Source organism: Lycorma delicatula, chromosome 4 (genome assembly GCF_047948215.1).
Source record: "Lycorma delicatula isolate Av1 chromosome 4, ASM4794821v1, whole genome shotgun sequence".
Taxonomy (NCBI): Eukaryota; Metazoa; Arthropoda; class Insecta; order Hemiptera; family Fulgoridae; genus Lycorma; species Lycorma delicatula.
The window spans coordinates 121,508,536-121,529,058 of record NC_134458.1 but is presented as its reverse complement, the minus strand read 5'-3'; the positions used below and the strand labels follow the sequence as shown (position 1 = coordinate 121,529,058).

At 28.2% G+C, this 20,523-nt stretch overlaps 1 protein-coding gene across 3 annotated transcripts in view; it reads left to right on the top strand.

The window, feature by feature from the left end:
- The window catches only part of Myo61F (unconventional myosin 61F), a 244,025-nt gene that overhangs the window by 117,652 nt on the left and 105,850 nt on the right, over nucleotides 1–20,523 (top strand). For all 3 annotated transcript variants that reach the window (XM_075364090.1, XM_075364088.1, XM_075364089.1), the window contains one exon: nucleotides 4,466–4,593. In XM_075364090.1, coding sequence (XP_075220205.1) covers nucleotides 4,468–4,593 — 126 coding nt within the window. In that variant the 5' untranslated portion in view covers nucleotides 4,466–4,467. The remainder of the gene's footprint in view (nucleotides 1–4,465; nucleotides 4,594–20,523) is intronic.

Below are 20,523 nucleotides of genomic sequence, written 5' to 3'. Positions count from 1 at the left end.
TTTTGAATTTCTTTTCTTAATTTCCAATCAGGACATTTCTTTCTTATTACTTTTCTTGCGAAAGATTTTTTTTCATAAGGTAATGTTTTTTTTTATAAATTTATATTTTTAAATAAAAAAACTACTATTTAGTAAAAAACACATTATAAAGTAAAACCAAAATAACACTGATCACTACCTCTTTGATTTCGATTTTTTTGTAATCAGCACCGAATTGAAATTTAAGTTGTCAGGACATGCTTATTTTGGTTCCTTTATGTGGGTTATAAAAAATTATTTTCTTAATCTCTGGAATGGTCGGCCCGAGTCTGTTCAAGACTACACCTCATTTATATGTGTTACATATAATCCTCGTCTAATTGTGGCATGGGGATTGCTTATTTTTCACTAGTTGGAAGAGATTGCAACGTACACATTAGGAATAATTAATTTTAAGTTTTATATTTATGAAGCAAGATTTAATTTAACAATTTTCTTATTATTTACATTTTTCCTCTTTTATTCCATTTTTGTCAGTGAAAATATTATTCCAATTTATATATAAGATTGTATAAGATTGTCGTCGTAATTTTAGTCAAAATAACAAAAAATAATGATTTAAATATATATGATAATTAATTCCCCACAAAAGTTTAATAAAGAAGCTTGTGAGTGGGAATATGAAAATGAAGATTTTTAGCGTATGAAAAATCCCATTTCTGACCGGAATTCAAACCCGGGACTTGCCGATAAAAGGCCGTTACGCTACCATTTCGCCACGGAGATCAACATTTGTAAATAATTCAAAGAATTCATTTTAATTATGGATTTAAGCACAAAGTAATTACGTAAGAAAAATAATGATTATTGAAAAAAATATTAAATCAGTTGTGACGTCAATATAGGCTGTGATGCCTGTATAAATGTAGGATATGATGCGATACTGTAGGCCTATAGAATACACGAAAAATATGTAGACGATACTGTAAATATTTTATTTAAGTTGTTCAATTCCGGTAAAAAACTATTAATTTTTTATCAACTGCGATATCCAACACGCATTATTATAATCGATAGCCTATCGTTTTGAATATTGAATGTTTTTTTATTGTTACTGAAGGTCAATATCATATTTTATTTTTTAGTGAATAAAATATGTTTCAGTTTGTTTCGTACAACGAGAACGTAGAAAAAAAAAATATTTTTTTAATTATTTTTAATATTTTTTTATAAATCTTAATTTATATGTTAATTTGTTTTAATCTACTTGTATACGGAAAATACTCGTTAAGAGTTCCCGCTTAAACATAAAAAGTTTCATTGCTCAAAATATAATTTTTCCTCTAGGAATAGCTCAATGGTTAGGTGTATATATTTCCCTTTGAAAATTCAAAAGATGAAAAACTAAAAACTAAAAACTAAAATATCCTTCCTTATTCTGTCCTGAATCTTATGTAATTACAAAAAATAATTTTCTATCATAATTTTAATTGGTATCATAAATAATCTTACTTCATTAGCAATATCATGAGCAAAGCAAGCACATTTTCCAGAAATATCAGAATATCGGACATAACTGACTAATGACAGTCGAAAAAGTATATATTTTTGTATATAAGATTTCCGAGGTGGGTAGATAAAAAAAAGTTTATCGAAACTTTTGTAGGATTATTTATATTTAGTATTGCGCAAAGAAAGAAATCTTCTGGATTAAAGATAAATAAGTACATAATAATGTCTCTAATGCGTAGCCGCTGAAAGACACGATTGGAGGTGGTGGGTGGAACGGGTGGGTGGTATCGGAAGATGCAAATGTTGACGGTAAAAACTTTCCTTCCACTTCACCTCTCAGCGTAAGAATATAAAGCAGCAGCTATTTGAAAGAACATTTTTATGAAAAGATGGTATGTCATTTTGTCTTCTAGCAAGGAATCTTATTGAAAATTTCATAATAAGATTAGAAAAGGCCGTAACTGTGAGAAATAAATGGAGACAAATCAAATGCTAAATGATCAAGTTAAAATAGGTCATGTTCGCAAAGTTAACATTTTTGAAAGTTTATGTAATAAGGATAATTGTACTAAAAACAAAAAAAAAAATACTGTGACAGCATTTTTCCCCTTCAATTTCTTATATTGCCTGTACCACAACCCTTTCTTCAAGTAAAATGTGACACAAAAAAGGGAACTTTTGCACTCCCTCTTTCAGTATTCCAAAGTATAGTTGTTTTTGTAAAACATTTTTATGGCGAAAGCACGGTATTAACAGTTCCACTTCTCTATGATTGAGTGGCAAGGTTGCCTTTTGGATAAAGCAGTGCTGCTAACTGTACATGGCTGCCACTACGCATTTCTAAAGTTCGTTTTTTGTGTCATCTGTATTATAGAGTGTCAACATAATTATTGTAAAAATTGTTGATTGTAACAGCAGGGATGATGTCGAGTTGGTTATTTGTTGTAACACTTTGGTAAAAACATTCAATCAATCGAATTTATTGATATTGTTGAGCGGTTTTATTTTAGTTAAATTTAAATATAAGCAATAATAATTTCTTACAAATTTCATTGGCAGGCGTCGTGTCTCTTCCTAATTAAAATCGATTTTTGTAATTTTTACTTGATCAAAAAAATAATTTTTTTTCTTCCGATAATGGTTTTTAAATATCTATTTTCTCAACAAACAACATAGACAATTACAAAATTATTTCTAAAAAATCAGCTGAATAAATTGGGTTGTAGGTTATAACAGTGTAATATATAATATAACAATGCAGTAACTACGTAATAGAAATTTTAATATTTATTTATATCTTGTAACAAGGAATTTATATGCGGTACGTAATAATATCTTAGATTATAAAACGAAATATATTAAAATTCCTTGTTTTTCAATTGAGGAAAAACCTGATTTGATAAACTTCATTTGGTTAACGTCGGTTTTACCGAAACATAATTATAACGTTAAACGAAGACTTACTGTAATCTAATTAACCTAATTATATATATATATATAAAACTGTATTATACCTTTGGGGGGAAAGTTTCCAGTCGTTTAATTAGTTTGATGCATATCTCCATTCTTTTCTGATCTGTGTCAATCTTTTAGTCTAAACTTTACCTCTACTTTCTCAATTACCTGTTACATAATTTATCTTTCTCTTAATCGTACATTTCCTTAACGAATCCAATTCATTGAAACAAGGAAGTCTTAGATTTTATTTTCCACAGGCCCTCTTTTTATAAGATCTAATTAATTTAACTATATTTTTGTTCTATTACCATTTGTTCGTATTTCTTTGCGATAAAGCTCTACTCTCCAAAAAAATACTTAAGGATTTCTTTTTTGTTCCTAAATTTTTTTGGTACCGGAAGATTTTCTTTTGTATAAAAGCTCCCAACCTGCTTTTGATGTCTGTATTAGTCGACTCTTTGTACTTTACTTCCTAACTAAAAGATCTTTATCTTACTTCAAACTAAACCTTTCTTCATTCCGTCAATTACTCGTAATATTGTATCTAAGGCGAAGTGGCAGCGTCCCTGCCATTCAACCTTTTAAGCTCTCAGCTGAATCCTGGTCTGACATATGTTGAGAGGCTAAAAATTCATTTCTTATCATTAATTAAATAAATATAGCTGTAATTTTAATTTTAGACAATATTTTCTGGTGTTTTTTTAGAAGAGTCATTTTATGGTGTTTTTTTAGAAGAGTCAGAAAAACAGTTGCTGGGCGTTTAATTTATACATTTATTAATCTTTCACTCAATTAACCATTCTATATTTATTTTACTCTTAAATGTTACATAAATTGTACTCGTATTAATTATATACGAATAAAAAATGATTTACTCCCTGGCCATAAATAACGTTTTTATTACTATTCTAATTTTAATAATATTTTTTTTTTGGGGTTATAGTATTACCCCAATACTATAATTAGTTTTTATTTATTATAATAATTTGTGAAAAATTTAATGTATTATGTCTGACTGTAATTTAACAGGTTAATTAATTCTTAAAACATCGTTAAATTCGAATACTATTTAACCTTGTTTTATATTACCTAAATCTATTATTTAATATTTTTATTTTTAAAAAAATGTTATTTATTAATCATTATTTAATTATTTTATTGTATTTTAATCTTATCTTTTTTATTATTATTATTATTATTATTATTATTATTATTATTATTATTATTATTAGGCATATTATATTTAAATTAAAAAAATAAATACAAATTTATAATAGGTTAATGCAGTTTTATTTGCACAATTAAATTTTTTATCTTAATACTTTATTTACATCAATCACAAAGTAATAAATTCTTTTTTTAAATAATTATTATTCATTCAGAACGAACTCTAATAATAAATATAGTCTTTATTCTTATTCTTCCGTTTTCCGTTCAATCTGTAACAAAAAAAATAAAATTATACGTTAAGATATATTTATTGGTTATAATAATTATTTTGTTATATTTTTTTTAGGTATGGAAAAAGGACTTCACGAAAGGGACCGAGTGGGAGTCCAGGATTTTGTACTTTTAGAAGATTATACATCAGAAAGGGCATTTGTTGATAACCTTCGTAGAAGATTCAAAGAAAATCTTATTTATGTAAGTTTGCTTTATATCATGTAATTTAACTATTAACTAGTAAGGTTAAAATGAACATAAAATTACGTAACTTAAAAAACGAACAAGTATTATTTGTATGATAACATACATATATTTGCTTAAATTTAATATTTACAAACAACTTAAAATTCTAATTTTACTAATAGTTACACATTACCATTTTGTTATTCTTTTTTATTTTATCAAAACATTTGGCATTGCTTCAGTTTTAATGGAGAAAACTTGACAATGTGTTTAGTGCCATTTAACTTGATAATAAATGTCATTTCTAGAAAACCTTTGTTACGTAAATTAACCTTATCGTTAAAAAGAGTTATGTTCATTTTTACGCAGTATCTAAAAATAACACTATTTTATCAAATTTTATTTTTAAGGAAAAAGACAGTTTATTTTCTGTAGCTTATCAGTATTGCTTTATAAATGCAATTTTAAAGCTTGTTATATCTCTCAAAGAATTATATTATTAAATTATTTTAAATTATTGTTTTAATCTTTTGTTAAATTTTTGTTTTATTTCATTTTTCTTTTCGTTTCTACTTCCTTGTGTGAAATAAAGGAAGTATTGTGATCAAATTTTACAAATATTTGAAATTTTCAAATTTCAACGGAACTACTATCCATTTCAACGGAAACATCCTACGGCTAATAGTTTTTGAGTTATGTCGAAATTTTTTATTTAGGACTATTGTAACATCTAGTTGTGCACCTCCTCTTTTGATTGCACTAAAATTGTCCAAAAAAGCCCAAAATCAAAAAAAATTCGGATTTTGGGCTTTTTGTTAACTGCAGCAATAAGCCCTCATTGCAGGTTTTCAACGATATATCATAAGTAGTACTTACTTTCATTTATTCCAGAGTCATAAGTAGTACTTACTTTCATTTATTCCAGAGTTACAGCTAAATGAAATTTCAATTACTGAAATATTTGGATCTTACAAAGGAAGGCACATCGGTTTGAATCAGATTTTTTGTTTAACTTTTTTTTGTTTAAATATATTGATTTATTAATAATTATTAATCTCTGATTGTAAAAAAGTTTTACGATAAATAATAATTCAACAGTAACAATAAAAAAAATTAAAACATCAGAAGTTATTAATGAAATAAAATTTTATGTACTTAGTATTTTATAAAAATGTGTATATGTAATTTAAAAGACGTACAAGGAAGTCACATCAGAAATTTTAACTTTTCTCTCCGGGTTGGTTGAATGGTAAACTCATCATCGTAAATTAGCTGATTTCGAAGTCGAGGGTTCTCAGGTTCGAGTCCTAATAAGGGTAGTTGTTTTTATTTGTATTTGAATATTAGATCGTGGACACCGGTGTTCTTTGATGGTTGGGTTTCAAGTAATCATACGTCTCGGGAATGGTTTGCCTGAGTTTGTTCAAGATAACACATTTACCGGTACATTCTCATTACACTGATAAGTCGCTAATATCTTAATTGTTGATGCAACTATGAATATAAATTGTTAAAAAAAACTATTAGTTAAAACTATTTTTCTAATAAAAATGAAAATATAAAATTACAATTAACACAATAATAAAATGATTAAAATCGAATGAATGCTTGTTTACGACAGTTTTATGCTCTGTAGTATTTTTAAATGGTTGCTATATTAATAAAATTACAACATTTTTTTCCAATAATTTCAGCTGAACAGTTTATAGTTCATCCGAGTACTTTTACAAGGCTAGACAATTCTCGGAACTGTCGAAATTTTTTCCATAGGAACATCGAGCCTATTTTCAGTAGTGGTGAAAAATATTTTCAGTGTGGTGAAGATCCTTAAACTAGCTTCCCCAGAAGAAAATTGATATTTCGAGGCCCGACTAAACCTCCTAAAACTTTAATAACTTGTTGATACTATCCCCGGCTACTACTCTGTTAATAGTACAACCTTGCCTGGGAATCCATTAATTAAAATATACTGAAACATTAATAAGAAACTTTGCTGTTTACGATCCCTGATTTAAAGAAAGTTGCACTAAATATCTGCGGAATTCCGGAATACATCGTACGAATTGATCAGTCTAGATAGGATAAAAGAAATTTTTCCCAGCATTCATCGGAGTAGTTCAACATGAATACACACGATTAAACATGAATTATACAATACGTAATCAGTAAATACAAATATAGGAATCTACTGATTACGTTTTGTATAAAAATACCCTGATCTTCCGAAGAAATATGGACAAGGATTAACTTCTTTTTTTTTTGGCTTATGAATTAATTCACCACAGAAGTTTTGAAGCTTTTACGTAGAATATAAAAATTGACTTTTGTAGCTATGAAAAATACCATACCTAACCAAAACGGGACCTCAGATAAAAGGCCGGTACGCTACCACTCCGTCACGAAAATCGGCATCCGTTAGAAGTATGTTTTTCTCATCGCACAACCTTTTTATAAATTTTTCTTATTGTTCACATCTATAATATTTCGTCCCTTAATTCTTGGTAGTATTCAATAGGCTTTGGATTTATGTCCACTAGAGCCGTTCTAATGTTAAAAGAGTATCTCTTTTCTTTCCGTCGGCTGAATAATGAACATTCTACATAGGACTGAGGTGGTTATTGGGTAAAGCCGGACGTTATCGCGCTTATTAATACATTCATTGCCATCAGTGTATACCAAATTTACGTATTGTGCAACAGCAAAGGTTAAATTTTTTACCTCAAAATAAATCCTACTTTTTGTCTTTTTCTGTTCTTAGCTTAAGGATAATTATATTTTTTCTTTATATTCAGGGATTCTCTACTTATTACCTTGCTTGGACAATAATACAATTATTACAATAATGTAATGTGGCTTAGCATAAAACAATAATATACTATAGGTGGCTATAAAATAGGTTTTGCAAATAATAAATGTACTACTACACATCTGATTTTAATGAAGATCTCTCATTCCATTTCATTAGTAAAATTTCTACCTAGTTAAAGGGAAACAATTTATCTTGGTACAGTTTGTGTGAATATCGACCCACCGGGTTGGTCTAGTGGTGAACGCGTCCTCGCAAATCAGCTGATTTCGAAGTCGAAAGATCCAACGTTCAAGTCATAGTAAAGCCAGTTACTTTTATACGGATTTGAATACTAGATCGCGGATACCGGTGTTCTTTGGTGGTGTTGAGTTTCAATTAACCACACATCTCACAAAAATGGTCGACCTGAGTCTGTACAAGACTACACTTACACTCATACATAACATCCTCATTCATCCTCTAAGTAATACCTGACTGTGATTCCCGGAGGCTAAACAGGAAAAACGTTTGTGTGAACATGTAATTTATTTTCTATCGAGCAGTGATAGTATAGTAGAAATTAACCCGATAATCCTCAAAAGTGTACAATGGATGACGAGTATACAAATTTTGATACTTCGTTTTTACCAACTGTAGCGAGGAGAAGAGAAGTGGCGTCACCTGGTTGCTTTACAAATTTCTCTGGTAATAATTACCCTTCGTTTTGCTTCTCCACTTATTGCTAAAATGGAAAAAACACTTGAGTTTCTATAAACTCCAATGTTATGAACCTATGTTTTATTTTGATCCAAAAATTAAAATTTTAATTTAAAAAAATGAAATTAATTTATGATGGAATGAATTCTCAAAACAGTATGTTTTGGTAATTAAATCTTATTTGTACTGTAACATGTTCCTTTACAACAATTACCCGCGTATTAATCGAGTGTTTAATGAATCGTGTATTTAATGTACTTTTATTTATAATAAAAAGTTCAGAGAACCTTTGTAATTATGTAAGATTAATATCTTTAATATATTGTTACATGTTTTTTCACATTCTCACCAATTAATAAAAAGAGTAATTTTTTTACACGTACACGTTTTGTTTATCAATTAATTGTTTTCATATCAATTCTCTTGCGTATTATGGGAATGGAATACAATACTTTTTCTATATGTAATATATACTCAATTATTCTATAAAATAATATTGATTTTCTCTATGGAAATAAAACTGAACGCTACTAATTTAATCTTATTTTTAAGATCACGTCGAAACATTATTAAAGATTCGTGTTTCATGTTTATTATTCTTATTTATAAAATATTTGCTTACTTATGTGGAGGGGGAGTTATGACGATAGAATTATGACGATAGAAGAAAGTAAATAGTACAGTGCCTTTTTTGTAAATCAAAAATAAAACCTTTTAGTTAATATTAGGAAAATTGATCGAGTGTTTGTGCAGTAAAGAAAACAAATAAAGCGTTTCGTTTCGTATAATAATTTAATTTAATCGGGTTAAGTATGATTTTTAAATAAAATTATCTGTAATTAACTTCGAACACGAATCTTAAAATTATTCAACAGAGAATCCTAATTTAAAAAAGTAGTTTTTTAAATTAGTTTTTTAAAATCCACAAATAAATTATTTGTGGAGTAAAATTAAAGTATTTTATACAAAGTTTATTAATGGCAACTATACACAGTATCTGCGTGATTTGTTTCAAAATTGTTCGTAATAATAATAATGATATATTTTATATACAAAACTGAATTAACAAATCAACGATTTCAAACTTTTGTCTGTTTGGTTATTTGCCTATGTATCATACAAAAATATTTGAACCGATTTAATTTATATTTTTATTACGAAACTATCTTATCCTTAGTTAAATTCAAGATAATAAAATTTCTATTTTTGTTTTTAAATAGTAATTACAATGAAGATTACATTTTCGTTTCTAAAAGATTTAGAGAAACGGAAATGCGGAAAAGAAGAATGAAGGTTTTTGTCCATATTTATAGAATGAGTGACATTAGACTTAAAAAATAATTTTTAAGTTTTACAAAAATAGCAAAAAAAAAAAACAGGGTGGCACCGGGAAGTAAACCAAGACCTAGAAAGACTAAATAAAAAACCGAATAGTTCAAACTAGATGAAAAGGAAAAACCAAAGAACAGCAATAGAAAATTTATAGAAGAGCAAAAACAAGGACTCTCGGAAAGAATGAAAAGTGCTGGAAATAAGAAGAAAAGAATAAAGGAAATAAAAGATCTAAAAAGATCTAATCCAAGGAGGAAGAATTGCAGTGAAACATCTCTTCTTTTTTTTTACTGATGAATTAATACCCCAGTATTACAATGGAGCTTATAATGAAGCTTATACGTAGCGATATGAAAATTGAAATTTCTAGCGTATGAAAAATGCTATGCCTGACCGGGATTCGATCCCGTGACCTTCGGATGAAAGGCTGAGACGCTACCATTCCGCTATAAAGATTGGCACTATTTTATTAATTTTTTTTTTGGGTCGATATTTATTTTTAGTAAAATACATCTTCCTAAATGTATTTAAGTGATTTTGATTCATCAAAAATGGTTGGAAGCGTTTTGTTTTATAACGGCCTTTTTTCTCATGGTCAGTGCTTTTTTTACTGGTAAATAAAAATAAAAATGAAAAAAATCTAAGAAAAAAACAACTATACGCCAAAATATTTTCAATACATTTTAATCTACATTATTTTAATTTCAATTCATTAAGTTTTTATTTCTGTTTGTACTTAATAACATTTAAGAATTTTTTTTACAATTTTTAACGAAGGCTCCAATTTTATTTTGGCTTTATAAACTGTTGTTTTCTTTCATTATTTTATTTAAAAAATTAAGGAAAGAAATTAGAGAAAAAATGTTGATATAGTTGTTTTTTTCTTAGATTTTTTCATTTTTATTTCTATTTACCAGTAAAAAAAGCACTGACCATGTGAAAAAAGGCCGTTTGTAAGAAATTTTAAACACAAAAACCTATTTCTAGAAAAGAATACAAAAAATAAATGAAAAAAAACGAAGTAGAAAACCATCTTGCTTGTGCTAAAGCTCTCTGGAATGCCGAAGAATTTTTTCACAATATGAATATATTATATATATAAAGCGTGTGAGATACAATTGGCGCTAGTTAAAACTGCTCTTTCTGAGAATCATTTTATTCACTATACAGCCAGTCCTATGTATTACTTAAAGTAGTGAATATCTCTTACACTTCGGTAGGCTTGATTGACATGCTGATATGCAATCGTAAATTAGGTTCAATGAGAAGATTTCGGGAAACTATTTTACACCTAACTTATATTATATCAAACCAAAGAGCGATTAAATGATTAGCAACAAAAAACAAACGTAATGATGATCAGCTCCGACCTAGATAGAATATTGTCCGACAATATCAGAGGAGTAATGAACTAAAAGATAAGAATTTTTTGCAATTTATTAAAGGACATGTATGACTCAGTGTATATGATGTTCTTGTGAGGGTCTGTGTTTCAGTCACTCTGTAGTTAACTTTAATGTAGATCAAATTAAATAGAAATTCCAAAATAATAAAGATTAAACAGAAATTAAACTAGAAAATCCAGAAATAGTAAAATTCTAAATTATAATTTTCAATTAATATAAATAATCAGATGTTTCACCAAATAATCTATTGCATATATACATATGAAAAAATGCCTATTAAAGTACATCACACATTTTTAAGAGTACATAACATTTTATTTTAATAATAACTTCTGATTTTTTTAATATATTTTTTATTGTTATTGAATTGTTAGGTATAATATTTTTTTTTTACAATAACGGGTAAATAGTTATTAAAGATAACTATTTAAAATAAGGAGGTGAAATCTGATTCGGACCGATGTGTTCAAATCCAAATTTTTTTGATTTTGGACACTTTCGGTTCAGTCGATTACAATCAAAGGGGGGGGGGGTGGCACAACTAGATGTTACAACAGTTCTAAATACAAAATTTCAATTTCCTACGGCTAATCGTTTTTGAGTTATGCGAGATACAGATGTAAGTACAGACGTCACACCGATACTAATCAAACTGGATTCAGGGATGATCAAAATGGATATTTCCGTTGAAATCTTTTCGCGAAAAGAAAAAAACCAAAGAAAAACCGAAATTTTTCGCGATCACATTACTTCCTTTACTTCGTACAAGGAAGTAAAAATTGTAAATAATGCTTAAATTATGTGTGGGCTGTTGCTCTTATTTATAGTTATTCACAACTTACCGGATAAAGTGGATTAATCTGGATGAATAACAAAAGTTTTCAGTTGTTAAATTCGTAAATAGTCATAATTCCCTTTAATTTTACTAAAAGTTATTTTTACGTATACTACTGTAATAATACAAATTGAAACCCACCGGGTTGGTCTTGTAAACTCGTCGTCGTAAATCAGCTAATTTCGAAGTCGAGAGTATGCAGATTAAAATCCTAATAAAGATTTTATTCGGATCAGAATACTAGATCATGGATACCGGTGTTCTTTAGTGCTTGGGTTTTAATTAACCACACGTCTCACGAGTAGTCGACCTGAGTTTGTTCAGAGTACAAATTTACCGGTACACTCATAAGTCGCTAATGACTTTACTTGTCGATGCGATGCGACTATAAATTAAAAAAAAAATTATAGACAATGAATTAATTTGGTAAATCACATAACTTCATGACTTTTGTCAGAAATTTTGATTTTGACATAGATGACATTAAATTTACTAATAGAAGTTCTAGGTTATTTATTTATACTTTTATATTTTTTTTTATTAATAATTTATATAAACAGTGAGATTGGTGAAGTTTGAATCGTGGTAAACATTCGAAGGGCCATAACAAAGCTACAATTAAAATTTCATAATTATCGGTTCAGTAGTTTTTGTGATTATCAAGAACAAACAAAAAAGACGTAATCTCTTTGTATAATAGTGAGAATTTGTGTTAAAAACATCTTTTAATTTTTTTTTTGGTATTAAGGCATATTTTTCAAATAATTTTTCTGTAGTTTCGCTTGAATTTATTTTGAATTAATGTCCATTGTTATTATTTATAAATGGACTAGTAGATTAAATGAACACAAGAAATAAACTAACGGAAAAAAGGGACAAAATTCCGAGCATTTATCAGAAAAACATCTGTTTGTATCTTAGTTACAATCAATTACTGGAACGCATGAATTATTTTTATATACATCTTTGACAATGAAAAATTTCCCCTTGTTTTTAATCTTTTATATGTTCTTTAATTTTATTTAACTTATAATTTTAATTATAAAGTTTTGTTTATTATTTTTTTTACATTAATATATTGTAATTTGCTAAATTAAACACACACATTTTATTATAAGTTTTATGTAATATTAAATTTGTATAACTGTATCTTCATAAAAAACGAGATAAAATCTTTTACAAACACAGAAATTAAAGAGTTCAAACGTTATTAAATGACATTTACGCTACATAAACTTGAGCAATGAATTAACTAAATCGAATGAAAAACAACACAAAAAAACACTCTGTATAAATTAAATACCCAATGCTCTAAAAGTTAAAGAGAAGGAATTTTAGTCAGTAACGCTAACATTAAATAATAGAAATGATGGCAACAACCTCATTCGCTGAATCTTATTGTTGTTAGAATACAAAATGATTTCCTTCCGGTGGAGTACAGTTCATTACATTGTTTTTTTTTTTTTTTTTAGTTTTTTTTTACAGTAAAGATTGCAGTATTCTTACAGGAACATTACTTATCTTTGATTGTTATATATATACATAACCTATGTATAACAATGTTGACCGTTGAACGTGACGGGAACAAACTGTAATACAAATAATGTATAGATAATTCTTATCTGTGGTCTATCATAGTCTGTTTTGATGAAATCTTATACGTTATGTTAATAATGCGTATAATCTTTTAAACGTGTCGTTTTAAATTTAATCGTAATGTAATATTTAAGGAGGTTTTTAGTACAGATTACTTCTATTATCGTTATTGATGTTCAATTGTAATTTAGCGTTTTTCATGACTACAATATTATATTTATTTATTATTTCTTCTTTCGTTATGACCGCCCAAGGATCAAGTAACAATTTTATTTTCTTCTCCTTTGTTGATTCCTTATCTTTCAATGCTTTTTCATCTTTTCGCCATGCGATTTTTTCCTTTCCTCAGACCATTTTGTTCCAGTTCTCTTATCTGTCCTACCTTGGAATCCTTCTATTTTTCGAACTGTTCTATGAAATATCTTTTTCTGTTATTTCATTCTCTTTTACTTTGTTTCTTTCTAGATTTTTTTGTTTTCTTGGATCCCGCTTATTGTTAACGTCTTTTCCCAATGAAAATCTGTTTTGTTAACCTGTTGCCATTCATTCTAAATAAGTGCCCGAAAAAATTAATATTTTTCTCATTGTTTCCGATTTCTATGGCGGATTTCTCTAATACATACTTGGATAGTTTCTCCTAGATATTTAAATCTAACTTTTCTGTTCGACCGGTGTTTGTTAACAAAAATCTTGTTGTGCTGTTAATTTTTGACATGAATTTAGTTTTTCATACATAGATTCTTAATCCTTGCCAATTTTAATGGTAAAATTTTGGATTCTTTTAATTTCTCATTCCAAATTCTCACTATTTTTTTCAACGCTACTATTTTTTTATTTATTATTTTAATATTTGTAACGATGAAGAAGCTTTGTTGAGTATTATGAGTTTTGAGGGAGATGTTAAATATAAAATGTTAAATATTTGTCACAAAAAAAATCTATCATTAAATAGTTGTATCATTATTTTTTACTGTATTAAAATTTGCTTTTTATTGCTTTATACTGTTGTTAATTATATTTATTTTTAAAAAAATGAAGGAATTTACAGAAAATTATTCATAATTTTTAGTTGATTAAAAAACTGCTAGGAAATTTGTCTGGAAATAATAATTTTATATTGCTTATAAAAATTTATAGATAATTAAAAAGGTATTATGTACTGCATTCTGCACTTACGTGAAATACTCGTTTCTAATAGAAAGTTTAGATTTCTAGAGATTTTAATGGAAATTCTTTCTACAACTTTTTTTTCTAGTTTTTCATAATTTATTAAAATTATGAAACTACGTACGTGACGTTATTGTTAAGACATGCGATTCATTACTAAAAACAAAAAAAATTGACGACCTTTACTGAGAGCTAAAATAGCATAATCAATTTTTGGCTGCCATATTTAAAATGTATTATCAGGTAAGCTTTTAAAAATAACTATTAAATCGTAATAAAACTATTACTGAATATATTTAAATACCTTATATCTCTTTTTCGCAGTATTTCAATAAATTTATGATTAGGTAAAATTGCACTAACAGAAAAAAGATAAAATATATTCTTTCAGATTTTCTCTAATTACTGAAGGTGTTTCTTAAAATAAATTCATTTAATTTTTTTTTATGCATTAAACTGTTCAAACGAGAGATAATAAATTTCCAGGTAAGTTTTTTCTTTCGTGATATACCTAAAAATGTTATTTACTTAAGTTAACCAAAATAATATTTATCGACCAGTGAAAGAAAAGCTAAATTGGAGAAAATTGGAGAAAATGGTAAATGTATTAATTGTTTCTTAAATATTAATAACACAGAGTTTTATAAAATCAAATAAATTTCTCTAAATAATCGTTGAATTCAAGTAACAGGTTTCAGATCTTCGTTTAACTTCAAAATTTTTTTTCAGCTCTTTTTTCTTCCTCTTTCTTGTTCTTTTTCTTCTGCCGATGGTTGGCGACCATCTTGACTATTTGTATTTTATTTTCATCTGTTCTAAATAATTGATTTGATATACAATTAAACCATTGTCTGAATTTGCGCAACCTTGATATTATATTCTTCATCGTCCTACATCTCGCATTCCAACAACATTTCCTTGCATAAACAATCTGTGAAGTTTATGTCTTCGTCCTTTCATCATATGACCAAAATATTTTTATTTTTCTACTTTTATGGTCGTTATTAATTCTGTTTCTTTTGACATTAATACCCTTGTACTTTTGTTATTTGTACCCTCTTCTGTCAAACTAATCGTCTGAATAACTCACAAGAATAACTACATCTTACCGGCTTCGAGTCTTTTTTCTGATTTTTAAGGGTAGATTCCACAGAGGAGAGTCGATTATGTATAGAATTATATAATTATAATCTTTAATTGTTCAGAAGAAATTTTTATTAATGAGAAAAGATTTTTCATCTTACGGATTGTATTGCAGGCTATTTCTAACATTGACCTTATTTCTTCAGTATTATAGAGTCTTGTGTTAATCAACACAAGGTTTCTAGATTTGTGTTTTTGTACTCGCTATGTGTAGCTGTTATTACATGATAATTAAGAGAAAACATGTATTTGATTTTTCCAGGATCATGTTTAAGCCATACAGTTCAGTTCTTTTTTTTACAAATACTTTATATTTTAAGAACAAAGCTCATGCTAAAGAGGTGAAAATAATTAAATATTACTTTTCCGGCGAATATAACTAGAATAGCTATATTGAAGGGGAATGCTTTTGACCTTATATCTCAAGATTGACCAAATCGATTTTCTTCATGGCATAGATCATATTTATTTTTCAAATTTCGTTCGTTAAAGGGTTGGATAAAATCCCGAAAAAACAAATTTAGAGGCATTTTAGAGAAAATTTTATTAAAGATAATCTGTTACCTACAATGAAAATTGAACATGTTTTTGTTTTTTCTCATTCTCACTTTGGTATTTTTCAAAAACTTTTTAAAAGTTTATACTTTACATATCGAGCTATCAAGAAATTTTTTTTAAATTCTAGATCTCAGACCCAAAATACAGAAAAGCTTTCTGAACATTTTTTTTAGCCTGTATTAAATAAAGGGGGTTAGATTTAGAGAAAAACTTGGTAAATTTGTCAGGCTTAACATGAACATTTTTAGAAAATCTTTTTCTTAAAATTATTTTAAATCTTTTAATTTTTATTATTAATAATCGGGAAAGCTATGAAATACTGCCAGCTGTTTTTTGAAAGTGAGTATTTCATAAATTTATATTTTCCTAAAGCATTTTTTGTTAATTAAAATTTTTTAGCCCGCCGTTTTCTGTAGTGGAGCAATACCCTCCCAGATTTTTATTCGGACGGTTCTGGCTTTGAATCCGGAAATTATGTAAATTTTATTCACATATTACAAAATTATATATAAAAAAAAAAATGAGTGAGGATAACTCTAAGCTTGTATTTGCGGAAGTAAATAGTCAGTACTATCACTCACAGTAAAAGATATGCTGCAACATATTTTCTGTATTTGTTTTTAAAAGATTCGTTTTGGTTTTTTTTTTGTAAGAGATAACTATTTTGAACTTTTTCTAGTTGTAGAATCGACGTTTTAAAAGCATTGTTTTAATGGTAATTTTAAAATAATTAACATGTAAACCTCCGTTAATAAGACCCAGATCTAAGAAAAAAATAACTTAGAAATTGTCAAACTACACCGCCCAGAACCACAATATGAATTAGACGAAATATTAAACAACAACGGAATTAAAGTGCTGCTTAGATTGCCACCTTACCACCCAGATTTTTTAACTCCATTGTTTGAATATAGTTAAAAAAAAATCGAAACTGCAAATCATTAACAGAACTGAGAGCAGTTACATTGATGCAATTTCGTCAATTACTGTAGAAGACTGGAAAAGATCAATGTCGAAAGTTCAGGAGAAAATTATTTTTTACTGGAAAACACATGCGATAATGGAAGATACAATTGAAAGCATAATTACAAACATAGAGATGGATTATAGTGAGATATGAGGTAGTAAAGACCAATTGGAAATTAATTCCGGTGCAAGTGAAACAGAGTCAAGCTCAGAAATCGACGGTTGTTGACGGCTATCTCAGAAGACAGTTATACGGAAACTGCAGACGAAACTGGTTTTAAAGGACTGCACTAAGATAGCAGCTTAATATAGCATCTAAATTAATATAAAAATATTAATTTTTCTTTTATACCGCAGCTGCATCCAACTTGTTTGTCCAAATTATTACTATCAGCTTTGAATATAATTGCTGTGAACTGTGATACAGTTTTAGTGAAAATGTTTACTTAAATTATTGTTAATTAATTGCAGGTTAAATTTATTTCATTTATGAATACAGTAATGTAAATTAATATTTTGAATTGTGTTATTACCGTAACCAGAAAGAAATTATAAATTCCAAAAAATACAGTTGCTTATTTTAAACGGAGTATTTCTTGTTCAGAACGGATTGACAAGCATGTCATTTTGTTCAGTAAGACTAACCCAAGTTGTACTGTTGTGTTATCTTTCCATCTATATCTATAGCCAAATAAAACAACAGTGCTGCGGTCCTCCACGAATATGAACTTCGACTTGTATGATTAAAGCAGTTTGTTAGATTATTTTATTACCTAAAATTAGTGATAAAAACTTGGCATCAATTCCAAATCATAATATTTATACAGAACGATGTCGTAGTCTGATTTGGTTATTAATTAGGTTTACTAATTTTAACAAGTACTTAACAGTATATTAGCAATAATTGTTTTACTTGAACCTTGTGTTTTCAGCGTTAATCTGTTAAGTAATTTATTCGTTAGGTCAAGATCACGGAATACTATACAGTACATTTTGCTAAAATCTGAATAATTTCATTTTTATGTTTATTAGAAAGAAAAAAAAAAGAAAAGTAACTTACATGTATTTGTAAATCTTTTATATACGTTTAGAAACATAAATCTAAGTTACGTATTAACACAGATCGTAAGGAAAAAATTTAAAAATATGACATGAAAACGGATTTCCAAATTATAAATTTTAATTTACTATTCTAATGAGAATAAAAAGTACAAAAACATCTAGCACATACTCTTATTTATATAAAAAAAAATGTTTTGCGTTAATTTACCGATTTCTGTGGTGAAGTGGTAGAGTTTCGGCCTTTCATACAAATGTCCCGGGCTTTGAATCCAGACATAGTGAGGGATGGTATTTTACATAAGCTACAAATTTCCATTTTCATATTCCTATGTACAAGCTGCTGTGGTGAATTAATTTATCAGTCCAAAAAAAAGAACTTGCGCAGAACTGCGCAAAAGATCGACCATTCGTTATTTGAAAATATTTTAATTAAGTTGCGTACTTTCTAACTTGCCGTTGTCAAATTTTTGTGAAATTCAGCGTAACTCAAGAATATTTAACTAATTTTCATCAGAATTTTACATACACAACTTCAGATACACTGCTACAGTGTATACAAATTTTAATGAAATATATGTATAGGAAACCCTAATTTAAATGATTGGTATTTTCGGTCAAAATCCGTAAATAAGTAAATAAAATTATAAATGAAATCTCTTTCTTTTTTCCTACCTAGCCTCCGGGAATTACCGTTCAGGTATTACTTCAGAGGATGAATGAGGATGATGTCTGAATGTAAGTGAAGTGTATGTAGTCTTGTACAGCCTCAGGTCGACCATTTTCTGAGATGTCTGATTAATCCTAATTGATCCTGATTAGTCCTAACTGCTCTTTATACAAATTTTTACCAGAGGATATAAATTTATTTTTATACTTTTCAAAATATGAATTTTTTAAGAAATGATTTTTACAAGACTTCTAAATAGTTTTTTTTGTTTACAGTGTAAATTCTATTCAAAATTTTCCCATTTGCGCTGGTATAAATATCTATTATTTGCTATATATGTCCGTACGAAAGTTCAGGCTTCTAGCTTTAGCGATTGTTGAGAAAAGTATACCTAAAATTAAAAAAACAAAACTTTCGGAAAAATGAGTTTAATGAAATATAATTTAAATAATTATTTACAATTAACAGCGTCCTGTGGCATATGAAAGGTTTTCTTCATCTTATTCCTGTTCAAAATCTTCTAGTCTCCTCCTTTTTAAACTGTTATCCTGTCGACATTTTCTTCCATTTCCAAAACGGCTTTTTCCGCTTGACAGGTGTGACGATCAAGTAACTTCGCTTTTACACATTTTACCTGAGGTTGCAGAACCAAAGTTTTAAAAATCAAACATTTGGTAACACTGCCCATGTTATAAAAGGCACTTACCTCATAAATACCACATATCAAAGTATCCAATCGCACAAAAACTCTCTTAAATACCTGGCTTCAAATAATATTGTTTACAGACTCGTTACTATTCTTAGTACCATCATGACTATTCTTAGTATCATGAGTACATTTCTTTAATAAAAGTTTGCCGGATAAATTTCTAAAATCCGGCTTTATTTCTTGTTACACTTCAGATGGTAAATGCATATGTTCGTCATTATTATATGGTTTTCCTTCCCTTTTGTACTGTTGATACTGCACCATGTTTTCTCATCCGACGGGCATAAGGCGTGCTTAGGCTCTTTGTTAGTAAACCTTAAATGAAAATATTGTGCCCAGATGGGCATATTTCATTTATTCCCTTTTGGCATTCCGTGTAATGGCTGGACCAAGATAAATCTGAACGTGTCGATATTAGTACCGGTGAGCCGGCCCCGTCTGTCAATAGTTTTTTCATCAAACAGTACTTTTTGAAATTTATTTTCTTGCATTTCCTGTGACGAATTCCCATTCTTTTCTGTATTAACCCATACATTCCAGTTTTTCAATCTGTAAGCCATATGTCCAGACCATATGGCTGATCATTACAGACTGTGTTATACGCTTTCGAGTCTCCATCTTCAAGGTAATACTTATTATATACCTTATGTTATTTATTTCACTTAGTCTGAATATCTCACGTACTCCTCCACCTCCGCACCACTACTAATTATTCCTAAATATTTGCTGTGCATTTATCAGCATGCTGAATTTAAAAATGTATTTTTACACCTAAAAAAATTTAGATAAAATAACCACTAAGAACCTGGCCGGTTGTAATGTTTGCGACAGTGACTACACCGTTTAGCGAAGAATAGCCACGTCTTTGCAAGTTGCCAGCAAAAGCAACTGCAATGTCACCAGAACTTTCATTTTCTAAAACTGGCTTTGGCTACAGCCTCCTTCATTGATAGAATACATAAGTTTTGAGCAGAAAATAACATAACGTTGTTATAATAT